Genomic DNA, 23,423 nt, shown 5'->3' on the forward strand with positions numbered 1-23,423 from the left:
TGCAAAGTCCCCGAATTCACGGAACAAATCCAACAACTCCTACAGAGATCTCCAAGGCTGAGTAATATACATTACGAGATCATCAGCAAAAGCTGAGATCTTAAAAGTAGCACATCCAATAGGTACCCCAGCAATCTCCGGATGGGAAGCAATTTCTCTAATAAGGGGATCCATAGACAACAGAAAAAGCAATGGAGACAAAGGGCAACCCTGTCTTGTACCACAACTTATACAGAATTCTGAAGATCTCTCCCCATTAGCCCATATAAAAGCCTTTGGATTTGAATACAACACTCCTACCGCCTCTCCAAAGAAACCCTCGATCCCAACCTTCCTCAAGATTGCAAAAAGGGAAGTGATGTCACCAGCGGAGATGGCAGCCTAAGCCAAGAGCTCCGACGAGCCCCGAGCAGAAATAACAAAACCACCCCGCTAAAACAGCGTTTTTTGAGGGAGCTGAGACAAGCGATAATAAACAGCAGCAAAGAAAAAAATAATGGCATCACAAGCCTCCATGGTCAATTTGTCAAACGCAACCGCGAACAAACATGGCGACGCCCCGGCAGACCAGCCAGCCGACTCACCAGTAGAACAGCAAACGCATAATTCCCCGCCTTTGTTTGAGTCGGAAGACTCAACCCTGCGGGACATCGGCTCCTGGGTGAAAGAAATACAATCAGACCTCAAGGCCATGCGCTCGGACCTCGTGGCGCTGGGGGCGGACCTGAGAGGAGAGATAGGGGCACTCGGCGTCCATGTGGCAGAGAACGAGGAAAGGCTGGAGGAGCAGGCTGAAGCAATCCAGGGCCTAAATCGGCAGGCAGCTGAGTTTAAACAACTCCGAACTGGATTCAGACGCTTTCAACTCCAGCATGTTGGCAACGGCGGAGGAAGAACTTGCAAGTTGTCACCTCGGGTTGGCTGGCGGGGGTTGGGGTCCCCCGCCAGCTGAAGAAATATTTTTAAAGGCGCAGGAGGAAGCGGACGCAGAATTAAGAAATGGCAGCGGGGGAGGGCTGGCGGCAGGAGGGGGGCCAGGGCGAAATCTGCGGGGGCCCAGGCCCCTGTGGCCCCACGCAGATACGCCCCTGTGGTGAGCTATCAGTCAGTGGGCTTGCACCATAGATTTTTTTTACAAGTTCTGGAGATGAGTAGAATAACATGCATGACCCTTAATGTTAAGGGACTAAATTCCCCTATGAAAGCCAGCTGTTATTTAAAGAGACACAGCACCTAAAGGCAGATGTGTCCTTTATACAAAAAACACATTTGCTCCCAGATAGGGAACATCTTTGTCAAGGGGGCAAAGGTCGACATATATATTTTGCATCTAACCACAAAGAAAAAAAGAAAAAGGGAGTCCTCATCATACTGACCAACAAGTACCCTTGGCAAGTGCAGAACGTAATAAGGGACAGAGAGGGCCAATATTTAATACTGATAGTGCGACTGGGAACTGAGACACTTTCTTTATTAAACATATAGGCCCCTAATGAATGCCAAGGTGCCTTTTATAAGGAAGTATCTAAGGCGGTGAGTAAGAATATTGATGGCACTTTACTAGTAGGAGATTTTAACCTGACGTTACATCCAAAGCTAGATAACTCGTCAGGAGGAATGCGATATGCTCACTCAGATAGAGCCCAGTTGCACAAGTTCATGGGTACTTGGTACTTAATAGATATATGGCGCCTAAGACACCCACAGTCCCGGGGGTACACATATCACTCGGTGGTTCATGACTCACACTCACGCATAGATATGTGGCTGGGGCCTCCCAATATATTCTCCAAAGTAGAAGAAATATCAATACTCCCTAGAACATGGTCAGACCATGCACCAGTTAATTGGAGTTAGAGTGGGTGGTGAGAACCCCTGAGACTCCACCATGGCGCTTCAGCGATGAGCTGCTAGCAAACACCACGGTGATTACACGTCTGGAAGCAGAGATAAAGGAATACTTAGCTATTAATGATAATGGGGAGGTAACATCGCAGATATTGTGGGAGGGCCTAAAAGCAGTAATCAGGGGGAAAATAATAGCGATGCAGGCACACATAAAGAAGCAAGCGAGTTCTCATACACAAGCTTTACATGCGGAACTGCTGGGCTTGACCTTGCAAGCTCAACAGCAACCTCTATCAAAACATGACCAAAATCGAATACATGCTATTCAGCTGGCCCTGAGGGAACTACAATTAGCGGATGTAGCAGAACGACTACAGAAGGTCAGACAAGCACATTTCGAATTTGGTAATAGAACATCGAGACTGTTAGCATATAAGTTAAAAGAGCGCACTTTAAACTCCTATATACACACAATCTGCACAGACGAGGGGAAAACATGTACTAAACTTGAGGAAATTAAGGAAGTCTTCTATAAATTTTATCAGGGGCTATACCAGGCTGAAGAATTAGCAACACCGCAAGAGGCTCAGGACTATCTAAAACAGGCAGCACTCCCAAAGTTGACAGCCAGGGAGGTTGAGACACTATCCAACCCAATCACGTTGGAGGAGGTGCAGTGGGCCATCCAAGATCTACTGAATGGGAAAGCCCCGGGCCCTGATGGGTACACAAATAAATATTACAAAAAGTATAATAATCTGTTGGCCCCGGTACTGGTACGAGTATTTAATGAAATTGACTCTCAATCAGAGCTACCTTATTCATGGCGACTGGCAAATATAACACTTTTATTGAAACCTGGAAAAGATCCTCAAAAATGTGGGTCTTACCGCCTGATTTCTTTGCTAGGGTCAGATTATAAAATCTTCACTAAAATCCTAGCCCACCAATTACAACGGGTGATGCCGAAATTGGTCCATGCTGACCAAACGGGGTTCATAAGAGGGAGACAGACATTCGACAATATACGTAGAGCGATCCATCTAATCCAGGAAGCGGGGGACACAAAGCAGCCAACGCTACTATTATCCCTAGACGCCGAAAAGGCGTTTGATCGGGTCCGATGGACGTTCATGTTTTCAGTACTGGAACAGATGGGCATTTCGGGACGGTTCACCTCATGGCGTGCATTGCTGTATGTCAATCCCATTGCCTCACTGCGAATTAACGGCTCGATTTCCGAGCTAATACATCTAGGAAGGGGAACTCGCCAGGGGTGCGCGTTGTCTCCACTGTTGTTCGCACTCACGATGGAACCGCTGGCCCAACATATTAGACAACATACCGGCATACATGGTCTGACCCTGGGCGAAGAGACCCATAAGATAATGTTGTTTGCGGACGACATCCTGCTTACACTAACTCACTCTCAGGAATCACTATCAGGGGTAATGAAAAGCTTGCAAGAATAAAGGAGGCCATCGGGATTCCGGGTGAACATGGATAAGTCAGAGATAATGGGGGTGGGTTTGCCCGAGGAGCAGGAGCAATCGCTGCGCCAGAAATATCCTTTCCGCTGGGTTACTCGGTCACTGAGATATTTGGGGATCAATCTTACAGCTAAAATAGCAGATATATATGAGGCAAATTTTCCCCACAAAGTTCGAGAATTGTTCCAGGAATTAGAGAGGTGGGAAGGGCTGGAGTTATCATGGATGGGAAGGATATCAGCGGTAAAAATGATGGTCTTGCCAAAGATTCTATATCTATTTTTGGCATTGCCCTTGCTGATACCCAAACAATTCTTTTGTCACTTACATTGCAAAGTATTCACTTATATATGGCAACATAAACCACCTAGAGTGAAGGCAGCCATAATGTTTCAACCTAAAGACAAGGGGGGCATGGGGGTACCCAATTTCATCCAATACCATCAAGCCGCACAGTTACGTGTGCTGGCGGTGTGGGGTTCAAACATCGTAAAGCCCTGGATACAAATTGAGAAGCATTGGTTGGGTATGGAGCAATTAGATGCTATACTATGGGCCCCGCAGAGACAATTATTAACATGTATAAGACGGGCGCCCCCCACAGTACGTTTCCCCCTACAAACTTGGAGTACCCTGCGACAGAAGTTCCTACCAGGCAGGAAACACTTTAAGCGTATGAAGATACAGACAGCTATGGGCTGTCCTATAGGGGCAGCAGACAATGTGTTTCGAATATGGAAACAAAAGGGGTTGGTAGCTTTAAACCAAATATGGGCAGAAGGGAGTATGGTGCTATTTGCAGAATTACAAGAAGAATTTGATTTGCCAGGGTCCCATCTGTATTACCATAATAGAATCCGGGACTATGTAAATCGGCGAGCTAAAAGGGAACTAACCACAGAGGATACTGCCATAGAAATGGCTTTGGGAGGAGGATGTCAAACAGGGTGTATATCTCGATTATATACAGCGTTGGGATCATATTATAACCCACTAGTATATTACACCCAAAGGTGGGAAAAAGCTTTAAAGATAAACTATGCTACCTAAAAGTGGGATAAGGCACTGATGTATATGCTAAAAGTATCCATCTCTAGTTCTCTAGTAGAAAGTGGATATAAAATGTTGTACCAATGGTACCTGACTCCTCATAAAATAGCAAAAATGTATAGGAAAGAAAATGGTTGGTGTTGGAGGGGGTGCAGGGAAACGGGTGATATGGCTCATATGTGGTAGACATGCCCCAAGGCGCGGGTGTATTGGTTGGAGCTAATCCAGACGCAAGGAAAAATCATAGGGAAACAATATGACTTTAAGGCTGAGATGAGCCTATTGCATTTTCAACCGACAGACATTCCATCAATAACACATCGACTGGCCTCGGTGTGGCTGGTCGCAGGGAAGATTGCATTGGCCTCAGCATGGACACAGTCCATGATGCCGCCAGTGATAAAGGTGGTACATAAGATGGATTACCTCTACGAAATGTCTAAAATGACTGCTATAAAGGCAGGGCGGATTACACAATTCTATAAACAATGGGACAAATATACAGCATGGAGGCTGACAGCTGGCGTGGACTTGGATGCGCCCAGACTCATAATAGCTCCTTAATATGGTACTAGGACACAGACGCACCATATAGACATAACGGTCATTAGCAACATTATGTGTTAGGTAGGGGGGTGGGGGGTAGAGGATAGAGCATTCAGAAAAAATGGTTCAATCGTTGTTATTAGCATATGTTCTATGTATGTTAAAAATGGAATAAAAATACTTAAAAAAAAAAAAAAAAAAAAAAAAAGATTGCAAAAAGGAATTGCCATGCAACCCGATCAAAAGCTTTTTCTGCATCGAAGCTTATCAACAAAGATTCCTCTCCAGAACGTTCCACTGCTTCCAATGAAGCCAATATTGATTTAATGTTTTAGTTGCCATCCTGCCCTTCACAAAATCCACCTGCGAGGGAGAAATCAAGTCCGGAAGTACATGAAATAATCTATTTGCCAAAATTTTTGCATAGAGCTTCACGTCACTATTAAGGAGAGAAATAGGTCTGTAAGACCCCAGATACTCCAGGGACCTGCCAGGCTTCAGAAGTACAATCATTTGAGCAACTTTAAATGACTCCGGCATGGTCCCAGTCTCTCCCATTGAATTAAAAAGATTTAATAATGGGGTCTTCAACTGATCGCAAAGCAATTTATAGAATTCCACACTAAGGCCATCGGGGGCCTGGCGCCCTATGGAGCTTACTTTGTTGGAGTGCCAGCAATAAATCTCCCTCTGTAATGGGAGCATTAAGAAATTCTCTTTGCGAGGGTGTAATCTTGGGTAAGGATAGGTTATCTAAATACAAATTACTGTCTAGCATAATATCTGAAGGTTCTTGATACAATTGTTCATAATATTTCCCAAAACACGCCGCTATCTCAGTATCCGAGCGTACCCATTCCCCTCTGGAGACTCGCAACTGCAATATCCTCGGTTGCCCCTTTCTTTTTTTTATTAGTTGTGCCAACAAGGCCCCCGCCTCATTCCCGTGTTGGAACAGCTTATATCGATAATACAGTTGGGATTTTCTCGCTCTTTCATGGAGCAGCTCATTCAATTCTTTCTGAGAAGTCAGAAGGGCTTCCCTAGCCTCCACTGACCGCTTGACCCCATATTGGAGGCGTTGCTTTCGGACTATCTTCTCCAACCGGAGAATCTCCTTATCTCTCGCTTTCTGAATACGGGCTCTATAAGAGATTATCTCCCCCCGCATCACTGCTTTTGTCGTTTCCCAAAAAAGACCATATTGGTGGGCATGAGCTCTATTATGAAATGCAAAATCCTCCCATCTTTCCCGGAGAAAAATGCCAAAACCTGCATCCCAGTAGTGATTTATTTTTATTTATTTTTGTTACATTTGTACCCCGCGCTTTCCCACTCATGGCAGGCTCAATGCGGCTTACATGGGGCAATGGAGGGTTAAGTGACTTGCCCAGAGTCACAAGGAGCTGCCTGTGCCTGAAGTGGGAATCGAACTCAGTTCCTCAGTTCCCCAGGACCAAAGTCCACCACCCTAACCACTCCTCCACTATATATGATAAATAAGTGATATATGTTAACGAGGAAATTGAGTGAAACAGAGTAAAAATTCAGCAGGAAACAGATTGCAAAGTGGATATAGAGAGGTCAGAAAGAGAGATATAGAGAAGATTATAAAAATGAACAAAGGATGACAGACAATAGATACTAAAGTTGAAGAGAAGCGACAAAGCGACATGGGATTAAGGGTGAGGGAGAATAAGAGAAAGAAGAAAGGAAAAAAAAAAAGGAGAACACAAATGAAAGAAGTAAAAATATGAAAAATAGAACAAACACTATCTACACAATCTTTCTTTAGGAAAAGTTTGCATCACCTCATTACTAGCTTTAATCGTAGCTTCATCACATGCTTCAGGCAGTTCCTCACATCTGCCTGTTGTGGTCAGATTTCCTGTTTCCTCAGATCCCTGAGGCTCAGTATTGAATCCTTTTTGCTCAAATTGGATTAAAATGTCAGGCCTGACATTGTAGAAACCTATTATAAGAAAAAGACAGCAAAATATGGTTGTTGTTTTTTAAGTTACCACAGAATTATTCACAGGCACCTTCACTGGTACAGAATTAAAAAAAAAAAGAGGGGTACTGCTGTACTGATCATCATCAAAAATGTATTCTAGAAATACCCCGATATTTTCATGCTGTGGTGAGCAACTCCTTTCTCAACAGCTACAAACAGATGTGTTATACACACTAAAACTGCATAAATATAATGGAAATGTCTGTCATCACGAGTTTTGTTGGTGATTCGATTATTAGGCATATAGATAGCTGGGTGGCTGGTGGACGTGAGGATCGCCTGGTTACTTGCCTGCCTGGTGTGAAAGGTGATGAATCTTACGCTTCACCTAGATAGGATTTTAGATAGTGCTGGGGAGGAGCCGGCTGTCTTGGTACATGTGGCATAGGAAAATGTGGGAGAGAGGTTCTGGAAGCCAAATTTAGGCTGTTAGGTAGAACGCTCAAATCCAGGATCTCTAGGGTAGCATTTCTGAAGTGCTACCTGTTCCACACGCAGGGCCCAAGAGACAGGCAGAGCTCCGGAGTCTCAATGTGTGGATGAGACGATGGTGCAGGGAGGAGGGTTTTAGATTTGTTAGGAACTGGGCAACATTCTGGGGAAAGGGGAGCCTATTCCGAAAAGATGGACCCCCACCTTAACCAGGGTGAGACCAGGCTGCTGGCATCGGCATTTAAAAAGGAGATAGAGCAGCTTTTAAACTAGAAACTGGGGGAAGGCCGACAATCGCTCAAAAGTGCATGGCTCAGGATAAGGTATCTTTCAAAGACATCACCAAAACAAGGAAGATAGGGTATCCCGATAGTGAGGTTGCAAAAAAGACCATAGTAGATCAGGTGTCCTTAAATAAAAATAAAAATCAGAAAAAAGATTGCAAATTAATATTGTCAAGTACTGAGCATGATGTAAATAGGAACAACAAACATAATTTTAAAGGTCTATATGCGAATGCCAGAAGCCTAAGAAATAAGATGGGAGAGTTAGAATATATTGCACTAAATGAAAAATTAGATATAATAGGAATCTCTGAGACATGGTGGAAGGAGGATAAACAGTGGGACACTGTCATACCGGGGTACAAATTATATCGTAGTGATAGGATGGATCGAATTGGTGGAGGGGTAGCATTGTATGTTAAGGAGGGCCTTGAATCAAATAGATTGAAAATTCTGCAGGAAACAAAATACATCTTGGAATCCCTATGGATTGAAATTCCATATGTAAAGGGGAAAAGGATAGCGATAGGAGTGTACTACCGTCCGCCTGGCCAGGATGAACAGATGGATGTAGAAATGTTATCGGAACTTTTATTTATTTATTTTTATTTTATTTGTTACATTTGTATCCCACATTTTCCCACCTATTTGCAGGCTCAATGTGGCTTACATAGTACCTAAGGCGTTCGCCAAGACCGGTATTAACAAATACAATGTGATGTTGAAGTACAATAAGGTTCATGTGTTACAGGCACATTTGGGAATTATAGAGGAGGAGTTATGATATGATCAATTACAAACTTTGGTTTGCTTGTGTAGCAGGGTTCAGGCATTTAAGTTGGGTCCGTAGGGTATGCCTTATTGAATAGGTTAGTTTTTAGTGATTTCCGGAAGTTTAGGTGGTCGTATGTAGTTTTCACGGCTTTTGGTAGTGCGTTCCATAGTTGTGTGCTTATGTAGGAAAAGCTGGTTGCATAGGTTGATTTGTATTTGAGTTCTTTGCAGTTGGGGTAGTGGAGGTTTAAGTATGTTCTTGTTGATCTGATTGTGTTTCTGGTTGGTAAGTCTATGAGATCTGTCATGTATCCCGGGGCGTCAACGTAGATAATTTTATGAACCATGGTGCAGATTTTGAAGGCAATACATTCAGTGATTGGGAGCCAGTGCAGTTTTTCTCAGAGGGGTTTGGCACTTTTGAAGCGTGTTTTTCCGAATATAAGCCTGGCTGCTGTGTTTTGGGCGGTCTGTAGTTTCTTTATGAGTTGTTTTTTACATCCTGCATAGATACCGTTGCAGTAATCTGCATGGCTTAGTACCATTGATTGTATCAGGTTGCGAAATGTTTCTCTCTGGAAGAATGGTTTCACGCGTTTGAGCTTCCACATTGAGTGGAACATTTTCTTTGTGGTAGATTTCACTTGGCTCTCGAGTGTGAGGTTTCGGTAGATTGTAACGCCGAGGATTTTCAGGTTGTCTGAGATAGGGAGGATGTAATCTGGGGTGTTTATATTTGTGGGTTTGTTCACATTGTATTGGGATGAGAGGATGAGACAGTGTGTTTTTTCCATGTTGAGTTTTAATTGGAATGCGTTTGCCCATGAGTTCATGATGTTCAGGCTTAGATTAATTTCATTGGTAATTTCTGTCGGGTCGAGTTTGTAAGGAATGTATATTAAGGCATTGTTTGCATAGATGAAAGGGTTAAGGCCTTGGCTGGATAAAGACTTGGCTAGTGGGGTCATCATTAAGTTGAAGAGGATCGGTGATAATGGTGATCCTTGAGGTACTCAGCAATCTGCTTTCCAAGGTGATGATATGTTTGTGTTTGATTTCACTTGGTATGTTCTAGTGGTTAGGAAACCCTTGATCCAACTAAGTATTTTTCCATAAATCCCAAAGTAATCCAGGACTCTTAACAATATGTTGTGCTTTACCATGTCGAATGCACTAGACATGTGGAATTGGAGGAGAAATATGCTTTTTCCAGCTGCTATTTCCTGCTTGAATTTGGCTAGGATGGTGATTAATACTGTTTCAGTGCTGTGGAGGGGGCGAAATCCTGATTGTGAATCATGTAGTATTGAGAATTTGTTTATGTAATCAGTGAGTTGTTTAGTTACCAAGCTTTCCATCAGTTTGACTACCACTGGGATAGATGCTACTGGGCGGTAGTTAGTGATTTCATTTGCTTCTTTCTTGGTGTCTTTTGGTATTGGGGTGAGTAGGATATTGCCATTTTCCTTCGGGAATAGACCTAGTTGGAGCATGTGGTTTACATGGGATGTGAGGTCGGATATGAAGCGGTCGGGGGCGGATTTTAGTAGGTAGCTAGGGCAGGCGTCCAGTTTGCAGTGGGTGTTGGAGAACCTGTTGATTGCCTGGGTGATTGTTTTGACAGTGAGGAGGGTGAAGTTTGACCATGTTCAGTCCGCTGGGTATTCTCCAAGGGTTGGGTCCAGACCATTGATGAAGTTGTCAATATCGATATCAGTGGTGTCCTAAGGTAGTGTGTTGCGTAGGTTTATGATTTTGTCATTGAAGTATTTGGCAAGTTTGTCAGCTGATGGGATGTCTGTGTGGTTTGTGGTGACCGGTGTGGTGTCTAGTAGTTTGTGCATGAGTTGTATAGTTTTTTTTGTGTCTTTGTAATCTGGCCCTATTTTAGTTTTATAGTATGATCTTTTGGTCTGTCTTATTACGCATTTATATTTTCTTTGTATTAGTTTCCATTCGTTAAGTGAGTGTTCAACTTTTATTTTTTTTCCATGCTCATTTGAGTTTCCTTGATTGGGCGTTTAGTTTTTTCAGTTCATCGTTGAACCATGGGAGCGAGTTTTGTCTTCATAAGGTTCTTGTTTGTACGGGTGCTATTTCGTCAAGTATGCTTCTGCATCTTTTGTCCCATTCTGAGAGGTAATATATGGAGTCCATTTGTGCTGTCCATTCGTTATCATATATCTGTTGCCAGAATATTTTCGGGTCAATTTGGCCTCTAGTGCTGTAGGTTGTGTGTTCTTGTATACGGTGTGAGCTCTTCTTCTGCCATTTTAGGGATAAGTTTAATTTAAAGTGGTCAGTCCATGGTGTTTCTGACCATGTAATATCTGTTGTTTATTATTAGGTTCTGGTCTGTGGATAGTTTGTGTGAGATGAGGTCAAGTGTGTGTCCTTTGACGTGGGTTGGTTGCATATGTGGCCATTTGAGATCCCATAAGTGGAGGAATTCCTTGCATTCTCATGCGTTGGCAGAGATTGGGTCTTCTAGGTGGAGGTTAATGTCTCCTAGTATTAATATATTGGAGTTGGCTACACAGGTGTTAGAGATAAAATCCATGAAGTTTGATTGGCTTTCATTCCAATTATCTGGTGGTCTATAAAACAAGACAAAATTTAGATGAATCGGACAGGGTTTTGTTGTGGATTCTGATTGAGGCAATTTCAAGTTCGGTTAGTATGGACTCAGCCGTGGTTTCAGTCGCAAAGTAGGATCGATAGATTAGTGCTATGCCTCCGTCTCTTTTTTCTTTCCTGGTCCAATGAGATCTAGGACTATAGGGTCCTTTTGATCATGGGTCCAGGTTTTGTTGATGAAGAGTAGATCAAGGTTGTCCGATAGGATCAAGTGTTATGGTTGCTGTTTTATTTACTATGGATCTAGCGTTGATGTAACCCACTTGAATTTTTTGGTATGGGTCCTCTATGTTTGGTGGTGTGTGGATTTTTCTTAGTTATCGTTTCATTGTTGGTGTTTGTTTGTTGTGCCCTTTCTTTCCTTCTGTTGATGCTGTCCGCTTGTTGGTGTATGTTCTTTGGTGTGGTTGTTTCCGGTATGATGAGCTGTGATGTATCTGAGCAATCTTTGGTGATTATGAAGTATGGGTATGAAATTGTTTTCTATGAGTGGGGTGGTTAGTGTTGGGTGGATCAGAGCTAAGGAGTAAATTGTTAGAAGTAATTTGACGGTATTCATTTTGGTATCAGTGCAATTTGGCTCAAAAGGGCACCCCTGGGTCCCTTTTTTCTGAAAAATATATTTTTCAGCACATGCAGATGATTTATTCACAGTCAGTGTTTAGGAGTGTCCCCAGGGTATTGAGGCTCCGTAGTTCTAGGAGCTGTATCAATCAAATTAGGGAACCTAACAAGCTGGGCAACACAATAATAATGGGTGACTTCAATTACCCCAACATTGACTGGGCAAATGTAACATCAGGGCATGCTAGGGAGGTAGAATTCCTTGACGAAATCAAGGACTGCTTTATGGAGCAGCTGGTACAGGAGCCGACAAGAGGAGGAAAATTTCTAGACCTAGTCCTTAGTGGAGCGAATGATCTGGTGCGGGAGGTAATGGTGATGGGGCCACTTGATAACAGAGATCATAATATGATCAGGTTTGATATTAGCTTTGGAGTAAGTATAAACAGGAAATCCAAAATGTTTGCGTTTAACTTTCAAAAAGGAGACTATGATAAAATGAGAAAAATGGTGAAAAAAAAACTTAGAGGAGCAGCTGCGAGGGTCAAAAATTTACAGCAGACGTGGATGTTGTTCAAAAATAAATACCATCCTGGAAGCCCAGGTCAAATATATTCCACGTTTTAAAAATGGAGGACGGAAGACCAAATGACAGCCAGCATGGTTAAAAAGTGAGGTAAAGGAAGCTATTAGAGCTAAAAGAAAATCCTTCAGAAAATGGAAGAAGGAGCCGACTGAAAATAATAAGAAACAGCATAAGGAATGTCAAGTCAAATGCAAAGCGCTGATAAGGAAGGCAAAGAGGGACTTTGAAAAAAAGATTGTGCTGGAGGCAAAACATACTAAAAGTTTTTTAAGAAGCCGGCAAAAGAATCAGTTGGACCTCTAGATGGGTAAGAGGGGCAAACAGGGAAGACAAAGCCATAGTGGAGAGATTAAACAAATTCTTTGCTTCGGTCTTTACCAAGGAAGATTTGGGAGAGTTACCAGTGCCAGAAATGCCATTCAAAGCTGACGAGTCGGAGAAACTGAATGAAATCTCTATAAACCTGGAGGATGTAATGGGGCAATTTGACAAACTGAAGAGTAGCAAATCTCCTGGACCGGATGGTATTCATCCCAGAGTACTGACAGAATTGAAAAATGAACTGGAAGAACTATTGTTAGTAATATGTAATTTATCTTTAAAATTGAGTGTGGTACCAGAAGATTGGAGGGTAGCCCATGTAACGCTGATATTTAAAAAAAGTTCCAGAGGAGATCTGGGAAATTATAGATCGGTGAGCCTAACGTCGGTGCCAGGCAAAATGTTAGAGACTATTATAAAGGACAAAATACATTTCCTTTAAAGATGTTACTTAAACATTGATGTATCTCTCAAAGAGTGTTATATTTGATAAAATGTGAAATTAATAAAGAAAATTAAATATAAAACAAAAAGAAAAAAAAAGGACAAAATACAGAGAATATTCAAAAGCATGGATTAATAAGACAAAGCCAACATGGATTTAGTGAAGGGAAATCTTGCCTCACCAATCTATTACATTTCTTTGAAGGGGTGAACAAACATGTGGTTTAAAGACGAGCCGGTTGATATTGTGTATCTGGATTTTCAAAAGGTGTTTGACAAAGTGAGGCTCATTTTCAAAGCACTTAGCCTCCCAAAGCTCCATAGAAACCTATGGAACTTAGCCTCCCAAAGTGCTTTGAAAATATGCCTCAGTACCTCATGAAAGACTCCAGAGGAAAATGGACAGTCATGGGATACGAGGAAGTGTCCTATTGTGGATTAAAAACTGGTTAAACGATAGAAAACAGAGAGTAGGGTTAAATGGTCAGTATTCTCAATGGAGAAGGGTAGATAGTGGGGTTCCCCAGGGGTCTGTGCTGGGACCGCTGCTTTTTAACATATTCATAAATTATCTACAGATGGGAGTAACTAGTGAGGTAATTAAATTTGCTGATGACAAAAAGTTATTCAAAGTCGTAAAATCGCAGGAGGATTGTGAAAAATTACAAGAAGACCTTAGGAGACTGGGCGTCTCAATGGCAGATGATGTTTAATGTGAGCAAGTGCAAAGTGTTGCATGTGGGAAAGACCGAATTATAGCAATGCAAGGTTCCACGTTAGGAGTCACCGACCAAGAAAGGGATCTCGGAGTCATTGTTGATGATACGTTGAAATCCTCTGCTCACTGTTCTGCGGCGGCTAAAAACGCAAATAGAATGCTAGGTATTATTAGGAAAGGAATGGAAAACAAAAGTGAGGACGTTATAATGCCTTTGTATCGCTCCATGGTGCGACTCCATTCTCTTCTGTTCTACAATTAACCCTTTCGACAATAAATGTTAACTCCCTAATCTCTAATTGGTCTGTCTTGAATAGACTGTAAGCTCTGATAAGCAGGGACTGTCTCTTCATGTTCAAGTGTACAGTGCTATGTACGTCTAGCAACCCTATAGAAATGATACGTAGTAGTACTAGTAGTAATAGCAATGCTGCTCAATTACACACCCCGGCAGTATCTGCTTTACAGAGAGGATAATGACTTCTTATCCCACCAGCTCTGAATTCCTAAATAATCCCGGCTGATTTTATTAAAATGTGCAGGAGGAATTTTATACTTACTTGTTACAGGAGGGTGAGTCTGTTCAGACGTCTCTGATTTAGGAGGATCCATCAAGGGGAGATCTTCTTCTTGTTTAACACCGAGTGAGATCACAGATGTTACAAATGGAAGGTCTGTTAAGAGAAAACACATTAGAAGGAGTCATCAAAGATACAATACTACTAAATTAGGAAATGGACTTTAAATCTCTAAATGCCTGGAGACTTTGATCTGAAAATTCAGAGACCTTCAAACCCAAAACATTTACTTACTCTTCATGAGGTCATATGGGTTTTCTTTTTCCTCCCACTCAAAATGTTGAGTGAAATATTTTTCGTCTTCGTTCTTAATCTTGAATATGACATCAGAATTAACAATTGAATAACCTGTAAGCAAGCAGGAAAATAGCATTTAAATATATATGTATAAGCCCTGGGGAGGTTCCATTTGTTTCCTGTTGTGAACAAGCAGTGCATGAAAGTGTGTGTGTGTACATACAGGACTAAGTTCTGTATATGGAGCCAAAAAAATGATGCTGATAAAAATTGGAGCTAAACACTAGTCTATAAACAGTTCTCAGAGTTAGGCGCCGTTGATAGAATAGTGTTTTGCGCCAGGATCTGCGACCAATTTTGGGTGTAAGGATTTACGCCCACTGAAACCTGGTTTATATTCTTACACAGAAGTTGTTAGTTCTCAGGAAGAAGGGTCAAAATTTTGTAGTACAGAAAAGGGAGACAGACTGCAGCTGGTCTTGTATGAAGCCTCCAGTTTAAGGTAAACATTTTATCTTTTGCAACAGAAGCCAGGTCTCAATTTCAGGTGCCCACGGGACCTGGTACCTGGGATTTTTCCGATAAAATAACAGCACCCATTCCATTAATGTGCCTGTGTGGTAGATGATAAAAAAGACTTATTTACTTTGTGAGATGAGGATGCCATGAACCTCCTTGATGACCTTCTTGTAGAGCTCCTTCTGCCATTCTCCCAGAATCTCCCAGTCCACTTTCAAGAAATAAGCAGCGACATGCTTGAAGAAGACCTGGAACAACAGACAAGACACCGTCAGTCACAGTTTAATTAAAATGTTTACCTTGCTGGGTAGACTGGATGGACCGTGCAGGTCTTTATCCGCCGTCATCTACTATCCTGCTTATTTTCGAAAGAGAAGGGCGCCCATCTTCCGACACAAATCGGGAGATGGGCGCCCTTCTCATAAGGGCGGCCAAATCGGTATAATCGAAAGCCGATTTTGGCCAGCCTCAACTGCTTTCCGTCGCAGGGATGGCCAAAGTTCAAGGGGGTGTGTCGGCAGTGTACTGAAGGTGGGACGGGGGTGTGGTTAAAAGATGGCTGTCCTCGGCCGATAATGGAAAAAAGAAGGGTGGCCCTGACGAGCATTTGGACGACTTTACTTGGTCCATTTTTGTTCACGACCAAGCCTCGAAAAGGTGCCCAAACTGACCAGATGACAACCGGAGGGAATCGGGGATCACCTCCCCTTACTCCCCCAGTGGTCACCAACCCTCAACCACCCAAAAAAAAAAAATTTTTTAACATTTTTTGCCAGCCTCAAATGTCATACCCAGCTCCATCACAGCACTATGCAGGTCCCTGGAGCAGTTTTTAGTGGGTACTGTGTGCACTTCAGGCAGGCGGACCCAGGCCCATCCCCACCCTACCTGTTACACTTGTGGTGGTAAGTAGGAGCCCTCCAAAACCCACCAGAAACCCACTGTACCCACATGTAGGTGCCCCCCTTTACCCTTTAAGTGCTATGGTACTGTTGTACAGTTGTGGGTAGTGGGTTTTGGGGGGCTCAGCACCCAAGGTAAGGGAGCTATGCACCTGGGAGCAATTTGTGAAGTCCACTGAAGTGCCCCCCCTAGGGTGCTCAGTTGGTGTCCTGGCATGTCAGGGGGGATCAGTGCACTAGTAATGCTGGCTCCTCCCACGACCAAATGGCTTGGATTTGGTCATTTTTGAGATGGCCGGCTTCAGTTTCCATTATCGGCGAAAACCAAGGCCGGCCATTTCTAAGTCCGGCGAGCTCAACATGTAGGTCGACTATCTCTAAGGTTGACCTAAATGTTGAGATTTGGCCGGCCCCGACCATATTATTGAAAAGAAAGATGGATGCCCCTCTTGTTCGATAATACAGTTGACTCTGCCCCTTCCCAGGGCCATCCCCGGAGATGGCCGCCCTTATAGATGGGCGCCCCCGTTCGAGTATGCCCCTCCACGTTACTCCAGAACTTCGGATCTTTAAACGCGAAGGATGAAAACTGGAAAGGAGATGGCGCAAATCTCACCTGGATGAAGACAGGCTAAACTACAGGAAGCACATAGCAAAGTACCGCCAAGCCTTAACAGCAACCAAAAAACAGTATTTCTGTATTTCTCTCAATGCATTGCACAGGCTGCCAATTCAACCAAGCAGCTGTTCAGTATAGTAAACAGCCTACTGCAGCCCCCAAAACAAAACCAGCCTGCCCAGTCTAAATTGAACTGCAATGATTTTGCTGCATACTTTGACAACAAACAAAAGTTTCCACCAGGATTTACAGGCAATCCCACCCAGTGCCCAACCAGTCAACCAGGGGTGCACAAACTCGCCCCCTCCTAACAGAGACAGATGGAACACTTTTAACCTAATGACAGAGGAGAGCCTTGACAAAATCCTAAGAGACCGACCAACTACCTGCTCCCTCGATCCCTGCCCATCAAAGATAGTGCAGCAGGCAAGTGTGGGCCTTATAGAAGGCGCCACAAAAATTGTGAACATCTCTCTTTCTAAAGGGCAACTACCAACAGCATTAAAAAGAGCAGTGGTTCGCCCTCTGCTGAAGAAAAACAACCTTGACCAGGACAAACTTGAAAGTTACAGGCCAGTATCCAACATCCCATTTCTAGGGAAACTCATAGAACAAACAGCCTGTGTTCAACTTAATGAATGGCTAGGAAAGAGTAACTGGTTAGATCCATGTCAATCTGGGCTCCGACCTGGTTATGGAACAGAAACAGTCCTCGTATCCCTGCTAGATGATCTTCACAGAAACCGAGACAAGGGATTCGCCTCGATGCTAGTACTGCTAGATTTCTCAGCAGCTTTTGACACTGTGGATCATGATATCTTGCTAGCACGACTGACAAAAACAGGTATCAATAGAACAGTGCTTGCCTGGTTCAGATCCTATCTATCCGACAGGCAACAATCCATAATGTTTGGCAGCAACTCATCACCACCATGGACTCTGACCTGCGGGGTACCACAAGGATCGATACTGTCATCTATTCTGTTCAATATCTACTTCAAGCCACTAGCTGAGCTGATTCGGTCAATGGACACTCAGTTCTACATCTATACGGATGATGTGCAGCTACTCATACCCATTGAACCTGACTTACCTACAGCCTTGAATAAACCGATCACTTGTCTAACATCAAGTCAAGAATGGGCTAAACACAACAAACTTTGCCTGAACCCAAGTAAAACTGAGCTTCTCTGGGTCCCTAACACAATTGGATACATACCGGACATCAAAATCCCTTTTGGGAAGTATGAACTCCCCCTCAAATCACAAGTCAGGAACCTTGGAATACAGTTAGATTCAACACTTACTCTGATTCCCCAAATCCAAGCAACCTTCAAGAGCTCCTTCTACTATTTGCGACAGATACGCTGCCTCTCTCCTTACATCGAGAAGGCAAATCTTATCCCAGTTGTACATTGCATGGTAACATCAAGACTGGATTACTAAAATGCACTATACAATGGTCTGACTACAAAGGGCCTACACCAGCTCCAGTTGATTCAGAATGCAGCAGCAAGACTAATAGAAGGCTGCAAGTGACGTGACCACATCATACCATTTTTGCAAAAACTTCATTGGCTAACAGTACAATACAGAACCAAATTTAAAACTCTATGCCTGATCTTCAAGGCCCTGAAAGGAAATGGCCCCGAGTATCTGACAAATAGGATGATCCTCCAAACACCACCAAGGACACTAAGGTCCTCCCAAGGACTTTCACTAACTACACCCTCTCCAAAAGACATTACATGATGTGATACCTGCAAGCGAGCCTTCTCCGGAGTAGCCCCCACACTCTGCAATGCATTGCCTGAAAGGCTCCGCTTAACACAAGACTACCTCTACTTCAAGAAGCAGGTGAAAGCTTGGCTCTTCAACCAAGCCTTTAATGGAAGAAGTAACTAACTTGTTAGTCTCATTCACAAACACAAGGTTTGACTCAGGCTGCACATACTGCAACGGGACATGTTTATCCACTCCTACCCTAGCTGAGATAATATTTAACCATCTCTCTGACCTCACATGCAACTTTCTTCAAATCAGTCATCTTACTTTCTAATTCTTCCTACTTTCTTACTCATCTGTTACTCATCTATATGTTACAACTTTGCCTTACCCTTCACTACCAATTATAATGTTCTAGTATATATTGTGTTGTCATTGCAAGTAGTATACCATGCCATACCATGCCATACTTTGTATTGTTTGAATATCGAGCAGGGACTGTCTCTCCATGTTCTAGTGTAAAGCGCTGCGTACGTCCGGTAGCGCTATAGAAATGAAAAGTAGTAGTAGTATTTTTACTGCTCTAATTGCCTATTGCTGATGTTTGATTTATTCTTACTGTACACCGCCTTGAGTGAATTCCTTCAAAAAGGCGGTAAATAAATCCTAATAAATAAATAACAAACTTTGTTATATTACCTCAGTCAGTAAGATCAGAGCTCCAGTACATTATAGTACGAAGTATTTAGTAAAAGTTCTGTCCCCTTAAAGCTCCAATAATTTGAACAGACTTCCTGGTCCTTACACTGGAAATCTCTCATGTTGACTGATTTAGCAGTTGGAAGGAGGAGGCAGCAACAACTGAAGAGGTGGAAGATAAAGAGGCTGTGGGTTAGTGTAGCTACGGTTGGAGAAAGAATAGGAGACGGCATGACGTCACAAAGCTGAAGCCGGTTTAGCCCAACAGCCGCCATATTGGTACACAGAAAACAAAGCAAACAATCAGCTGTTGTATCCACGCTGTCATTGTAAATTGTTATTTTATCTCAGTTATATTTAGAAACATGATGGTGTGTGCAGCATATGTACACAGAGGAACTGTCACAATGGAATAAGCTTTCATCAGTTAGAGTAGAAAGTTGTCCTAAACAGCTTACCGACTAGTTAAACAAATTCTCAATACTACATGAATCTCAATCAAGTTTTTGATCCAAACACAGCACCGAAACAGTACTAATCACTCTCCTAACCAAATTCAAACAAGCAATTGCAACTGGCAACAGTGTACTTCTCCTACAATTCGACATGTCCAGCACATTCGACATGGTTAATTATAAAATACTATTAAACATCCTAGAATACTTCAGGATTGGAGGAAGCGTACTTAGCTGGATCAAAGGCTTCCTAACCGCAAGAACATTCCAAGTGATAACAAATTCGAATACATCATCACCATGGAAACCAGAACACGGAGTACCCCAAGGATCACCGCTTTCACAGACCCTTTTCAACCTAATGATGACACCTCTAGCCAAATCTCTATCCAACCAAGGCCTTAATCCTTACATCTAAGCAGACAATGTCACGATCTACATCCCGTTCAAACATGATCTAACAGAAATCACAAATGAAATTAAACACAGCCTCCAAATTATGAATTCATGGGCGAATGCATTTCAATTTAAACTTAATGCAGTAAAAAAATACTATCCAGCTTATTTTCGAAAGAGAAAAACGCCTATATTTCGACCCAAATCGGGAGATGGGCGTGTTTCTCGCAAAGGCGCCCAAATCGGTATAATCGAAAGCCGATTTTGGGCGTTTCCAACTGCACTCCATCGCGGAAACAAATAAAGTTGAGGGAGGCGTGGTGGAGGCGGAACTGGGGCGTGGTTATCAGTCTAGGAGAGATGGGCGTCTTTAGCGGATAATTGAAAAAAAAAAGGCGTTTTTACCGTGATTTTGGGTCACTTTTTTTGGACCCTGATTTTCCATGAACAAGTCCCAAAAAAGTGCCCCAACTGCCCAGATGACCACTGGAGGGAATCGGGGATGACTTCCCCAGACTCCCCCAGTGGTCACTAACCCCCTCCCACCAAAAAAAAACCCACTTTAAAAACTTTTTTTCTAGCCTCTATGCCAGCCTCAAATGCCGTACCCACCCATGACAGCAGAATGTGGTCGATCCTGTGACAGCCTTTCCCTGGGTCAGATGTGGCGCTCAGGTGCACTACAGGGTCACATCAGCATTGCATTGTGGTGGGTGAAGGGTATTGGGCTCCATGATTTCATTAGCTTGTGTTACAGTCTCACGATGTTGGTAGTTGGTAGGCTCTTCTCCCATGGTGCTTTTCCCCCTGCCTACTGGGTCAGAGGGTGTCCAGTTTTGTTTCCGGTAGTCCATGAGGTAGTGGCCATTTTAGTAAGCCAGTTTTAGATCCCTTCCATGTGTTAGCCCCGTTAGAGAACTTCACTTCTCTTCCATCCATATGAAGAATCTTCCTCTCTGCCTTCCATTCATGTGCAGCTTCTGGTCCCTACCCTGTTCCCCCCTAGGGGTCCAACATGCCTTCCTACCTCCCACTGTCCCTCTTCTCAAAGGCCTACAGATTTGCAGCATTGGCAGGTAGGGTCGGCAGTCTTGCTCTCTCCAGCTGGCCTGAAGCTTTCCCTTTACTGCCTCCTTCTCACATGGAAACAGAGGGAAGGACCCTGGGGCTGGCTGTAAACAGCTTTAAACTTTTGTTTACTTTAGCAGAATATTGTTTTAATAAACATAAACTAGGGACGGTGTAAAAGTCAGATCTGTGGGATCCCCGGGATCTTCCGGATCCAAGTACGACCTTAAGACTGGAGCGTGTCTTTTTGACGTCCGCTGCTGCTTACAGTATGCAGCAATCACCAGCCACAACCCAGCGCTGTGATTCTGTATTCCCCTCTTTCCGTGTCAAATCTTCAAGGGGGTGTAATAGACTGGAGTTGAAGTGAGCCTATCTAGTCCACTGTAAGTAAGGAAGACATTTGATTAATCTCTGTTTCCACTCCCCGCGCACCCGTCATTGCCGTTCACTCAAAACCCGCAAGGCAGCAAGCAAACCTGTGAGCTGCTGCATCCACGTTGTCGTTCTTTATTGTCGGTCCATCTGTAACAAGTACTGTATAACACTGTTTTTGTTGGATAGGCAGTGCCTTACAAGGTGGAGGAGAAAAGACAAAATTGGATATCACTAAAACAACTTCAAAAATTATTGTAGCTAGTAGAAACAGCAATTATAAATTCTGTAGTTTGTGCTCATTTTTCTTCAGTGTGCTTCTATACAATTCAGATGGCCAGATTTTAGTGAGAATATTCTGTTTCCTGATGGGTTCATCTTAACTGGTTGTAATCTGCCTTGGAAAGCCTGGCGTTTATAAAGACGATGGAATATATTGAAATTAAATGGAAGTAGAATTAAACTCTCCTTTCATTGAGGCACATGAAATCACATTTTCATCTGTTTTGTAGAAGTTTGCCTTTTAGATACACAAATTTTGTTTTGGAACATGTTTCAGGGGCAAGTGGTTTTATAACTCCAAATAAAAATAAATATTTTGTTTCTTTCAGATCTCTTTTGTTTAAACATAACTAAATGGGCTATAACCCCTAAGGCAGTCCAGTGGTTTTCTTATATTTTGTTCTTGTGATGTCTTATACTGTGCAAAAACTGAAAACTCTTATCTCCTTGAGGTTAAATGAGGGGACATGGGAAGAGCTTATCTGGTCCACAGGAGACAGTATGACTATAAAGCTGAAGTCGATCCCCCTAAAGCAGCCATCTCCGTTTGTCAAAAACAATAGCAAAGTAGCTTTGCATTCTCTCTTGTAAGGGGATGGGGAGAAGATCTAAGAGGAGTTGTGGGGGCTGGGCTGGTGGAATTTTCAAGGGTATGTGAAAGGGGGGGGAGGGTTATTTTCAAAATATATTTGTCAGCACTGCAGAAGCTGCTTTGTTATTTCCAGAGCTGTATTGTGGTTTTCAATATTAGGGGTTATTAGCCCATTTAGTTATGTTTAAACAAAAGAGATCTGCATGAAACAAAATATTTATTTTTATTTGGAGTTATAAAACTACTTGCCACTGAAACATGTTCCAAAATAGAATAATCCATTTGTAAATCTAAAAGTCAAATTTCTACAAAACAGATGAAAATGTGATTCCATGTGCCCCAGTGAAAGGAGAGTTCAATTCTACTTCCATTTAATTTCAATATATTTCATCGTCTTTATAAACACCAGGCTTCCCAGGCAGATTACAACAGTTAAGATGAACCCATTAGGAAACAAGATATCCTCACTGAAATCTGGTCATCTATATTGCACAGAACAGTGAAAACAAATGACTACAACTAACATTTACAATAGATTTTGAAGCTTCTTTTAAATGATATTCATAGTAACATATAGTAAATGACGGCAGATAAAGACCTGAACGGTCCATCCAGTCTGCCCAACAAGATAACTCATTATACATGGTATGTAATATTTTATATGTATATCCGAGTTTGATTTGTCCCTGCCTTTCTCAGGACACAGACCACAGAAGTCCGCCCTGCACCGGTTTTTATTCTCCAAATGCCGGTGTTGCCACCAATGTCCGCTAAGATTCCATAGATCCATTCCTTCTAAACAGGATTCCTTTGTGTTTATCCCACACGTTTGAATTCCATTACCGTTTTCATCTCCACCACCTCCCGCGGGAGGGCATTCCACGCATCCACCACCCTCCGTGAAAACATACTTCCTGACATTACTCCTTAGTCTGCCCCCCTTCAACCTCAATTCATGTCCTCTAGTTCTACCACTTTCCCATCTCCGGAAAAGGTTCAAATGTGGATTAATACCTTTCAAATATTTGAACGTCTGTATCATGTCACCCCAATTACGTCTTTTATCTTCCACCTTGTAAGACCTGCCAATCCAACTGAAACAGCTTTAGGCTGATGATACATTGAAACCTTCTGCTCAGTGTGCTACTGCGGCTAAGAAAGCAAATAGAATATTAGGTATTATTAGGAAAGGAACGGAAAACAAAAATGAGGATGTTATAATGCCTTTGTATCGCTCCATGGTGCGACCGCACCTCGAATATTGAATT

At 42.8% G+C, this 23,423-nt stretch overlaps 1 protein-coding gene across 1 annotated transcript in view; it reads right to left on the minus strand.

Annotated features, from left to right (window-relative positions):
* Positions 1 to 23,423, minus strand: part of LOC115464742 (zinc finger protein 398-like) — a 33,365-nt gene that overhangs the window by 8,076 nt on the left and 1,866 nt on the right. The window contains exons 2-5 of the mRNA XM_030195097.1: positions 15,170 to 15,290; positions 14,521 to 14,634; positions 14,269 to 14,382; positions 6,746 to 6,906 (exon numbers count right to left, since the gene is read on the minus strand). Coding sequence (XP_030050957.1) covers positions 6,746 to 6,906; positions 14,269 to 14,382; positions 14,521 to 14,634; positions 15,170 to 15,290 — 510 coding nt within the window. The remainder of the gene's footprint in view (positions 1 to 6,745; positions 6,907 to 14,268; positions 14,383 to 14,520; positions 14,635 to 15,169; positions 15,291 to 23,423) is intronic.

This window comes from Microcaecilia unicolor, chromosome 3, assembly GCF_901765095.1.
Source record: "Microcaecilia unicolor chromosome 3, aMicUni1.1, whole genome shotgun sequence".
Taxonomy (NCBI): domain Eukaryota; kingdom Metazoa; phylum Chordata; class Amphibia; order Gymnophiona; family Siphonopidae; genus Microcaecilia; species Microcaecilia unicolor.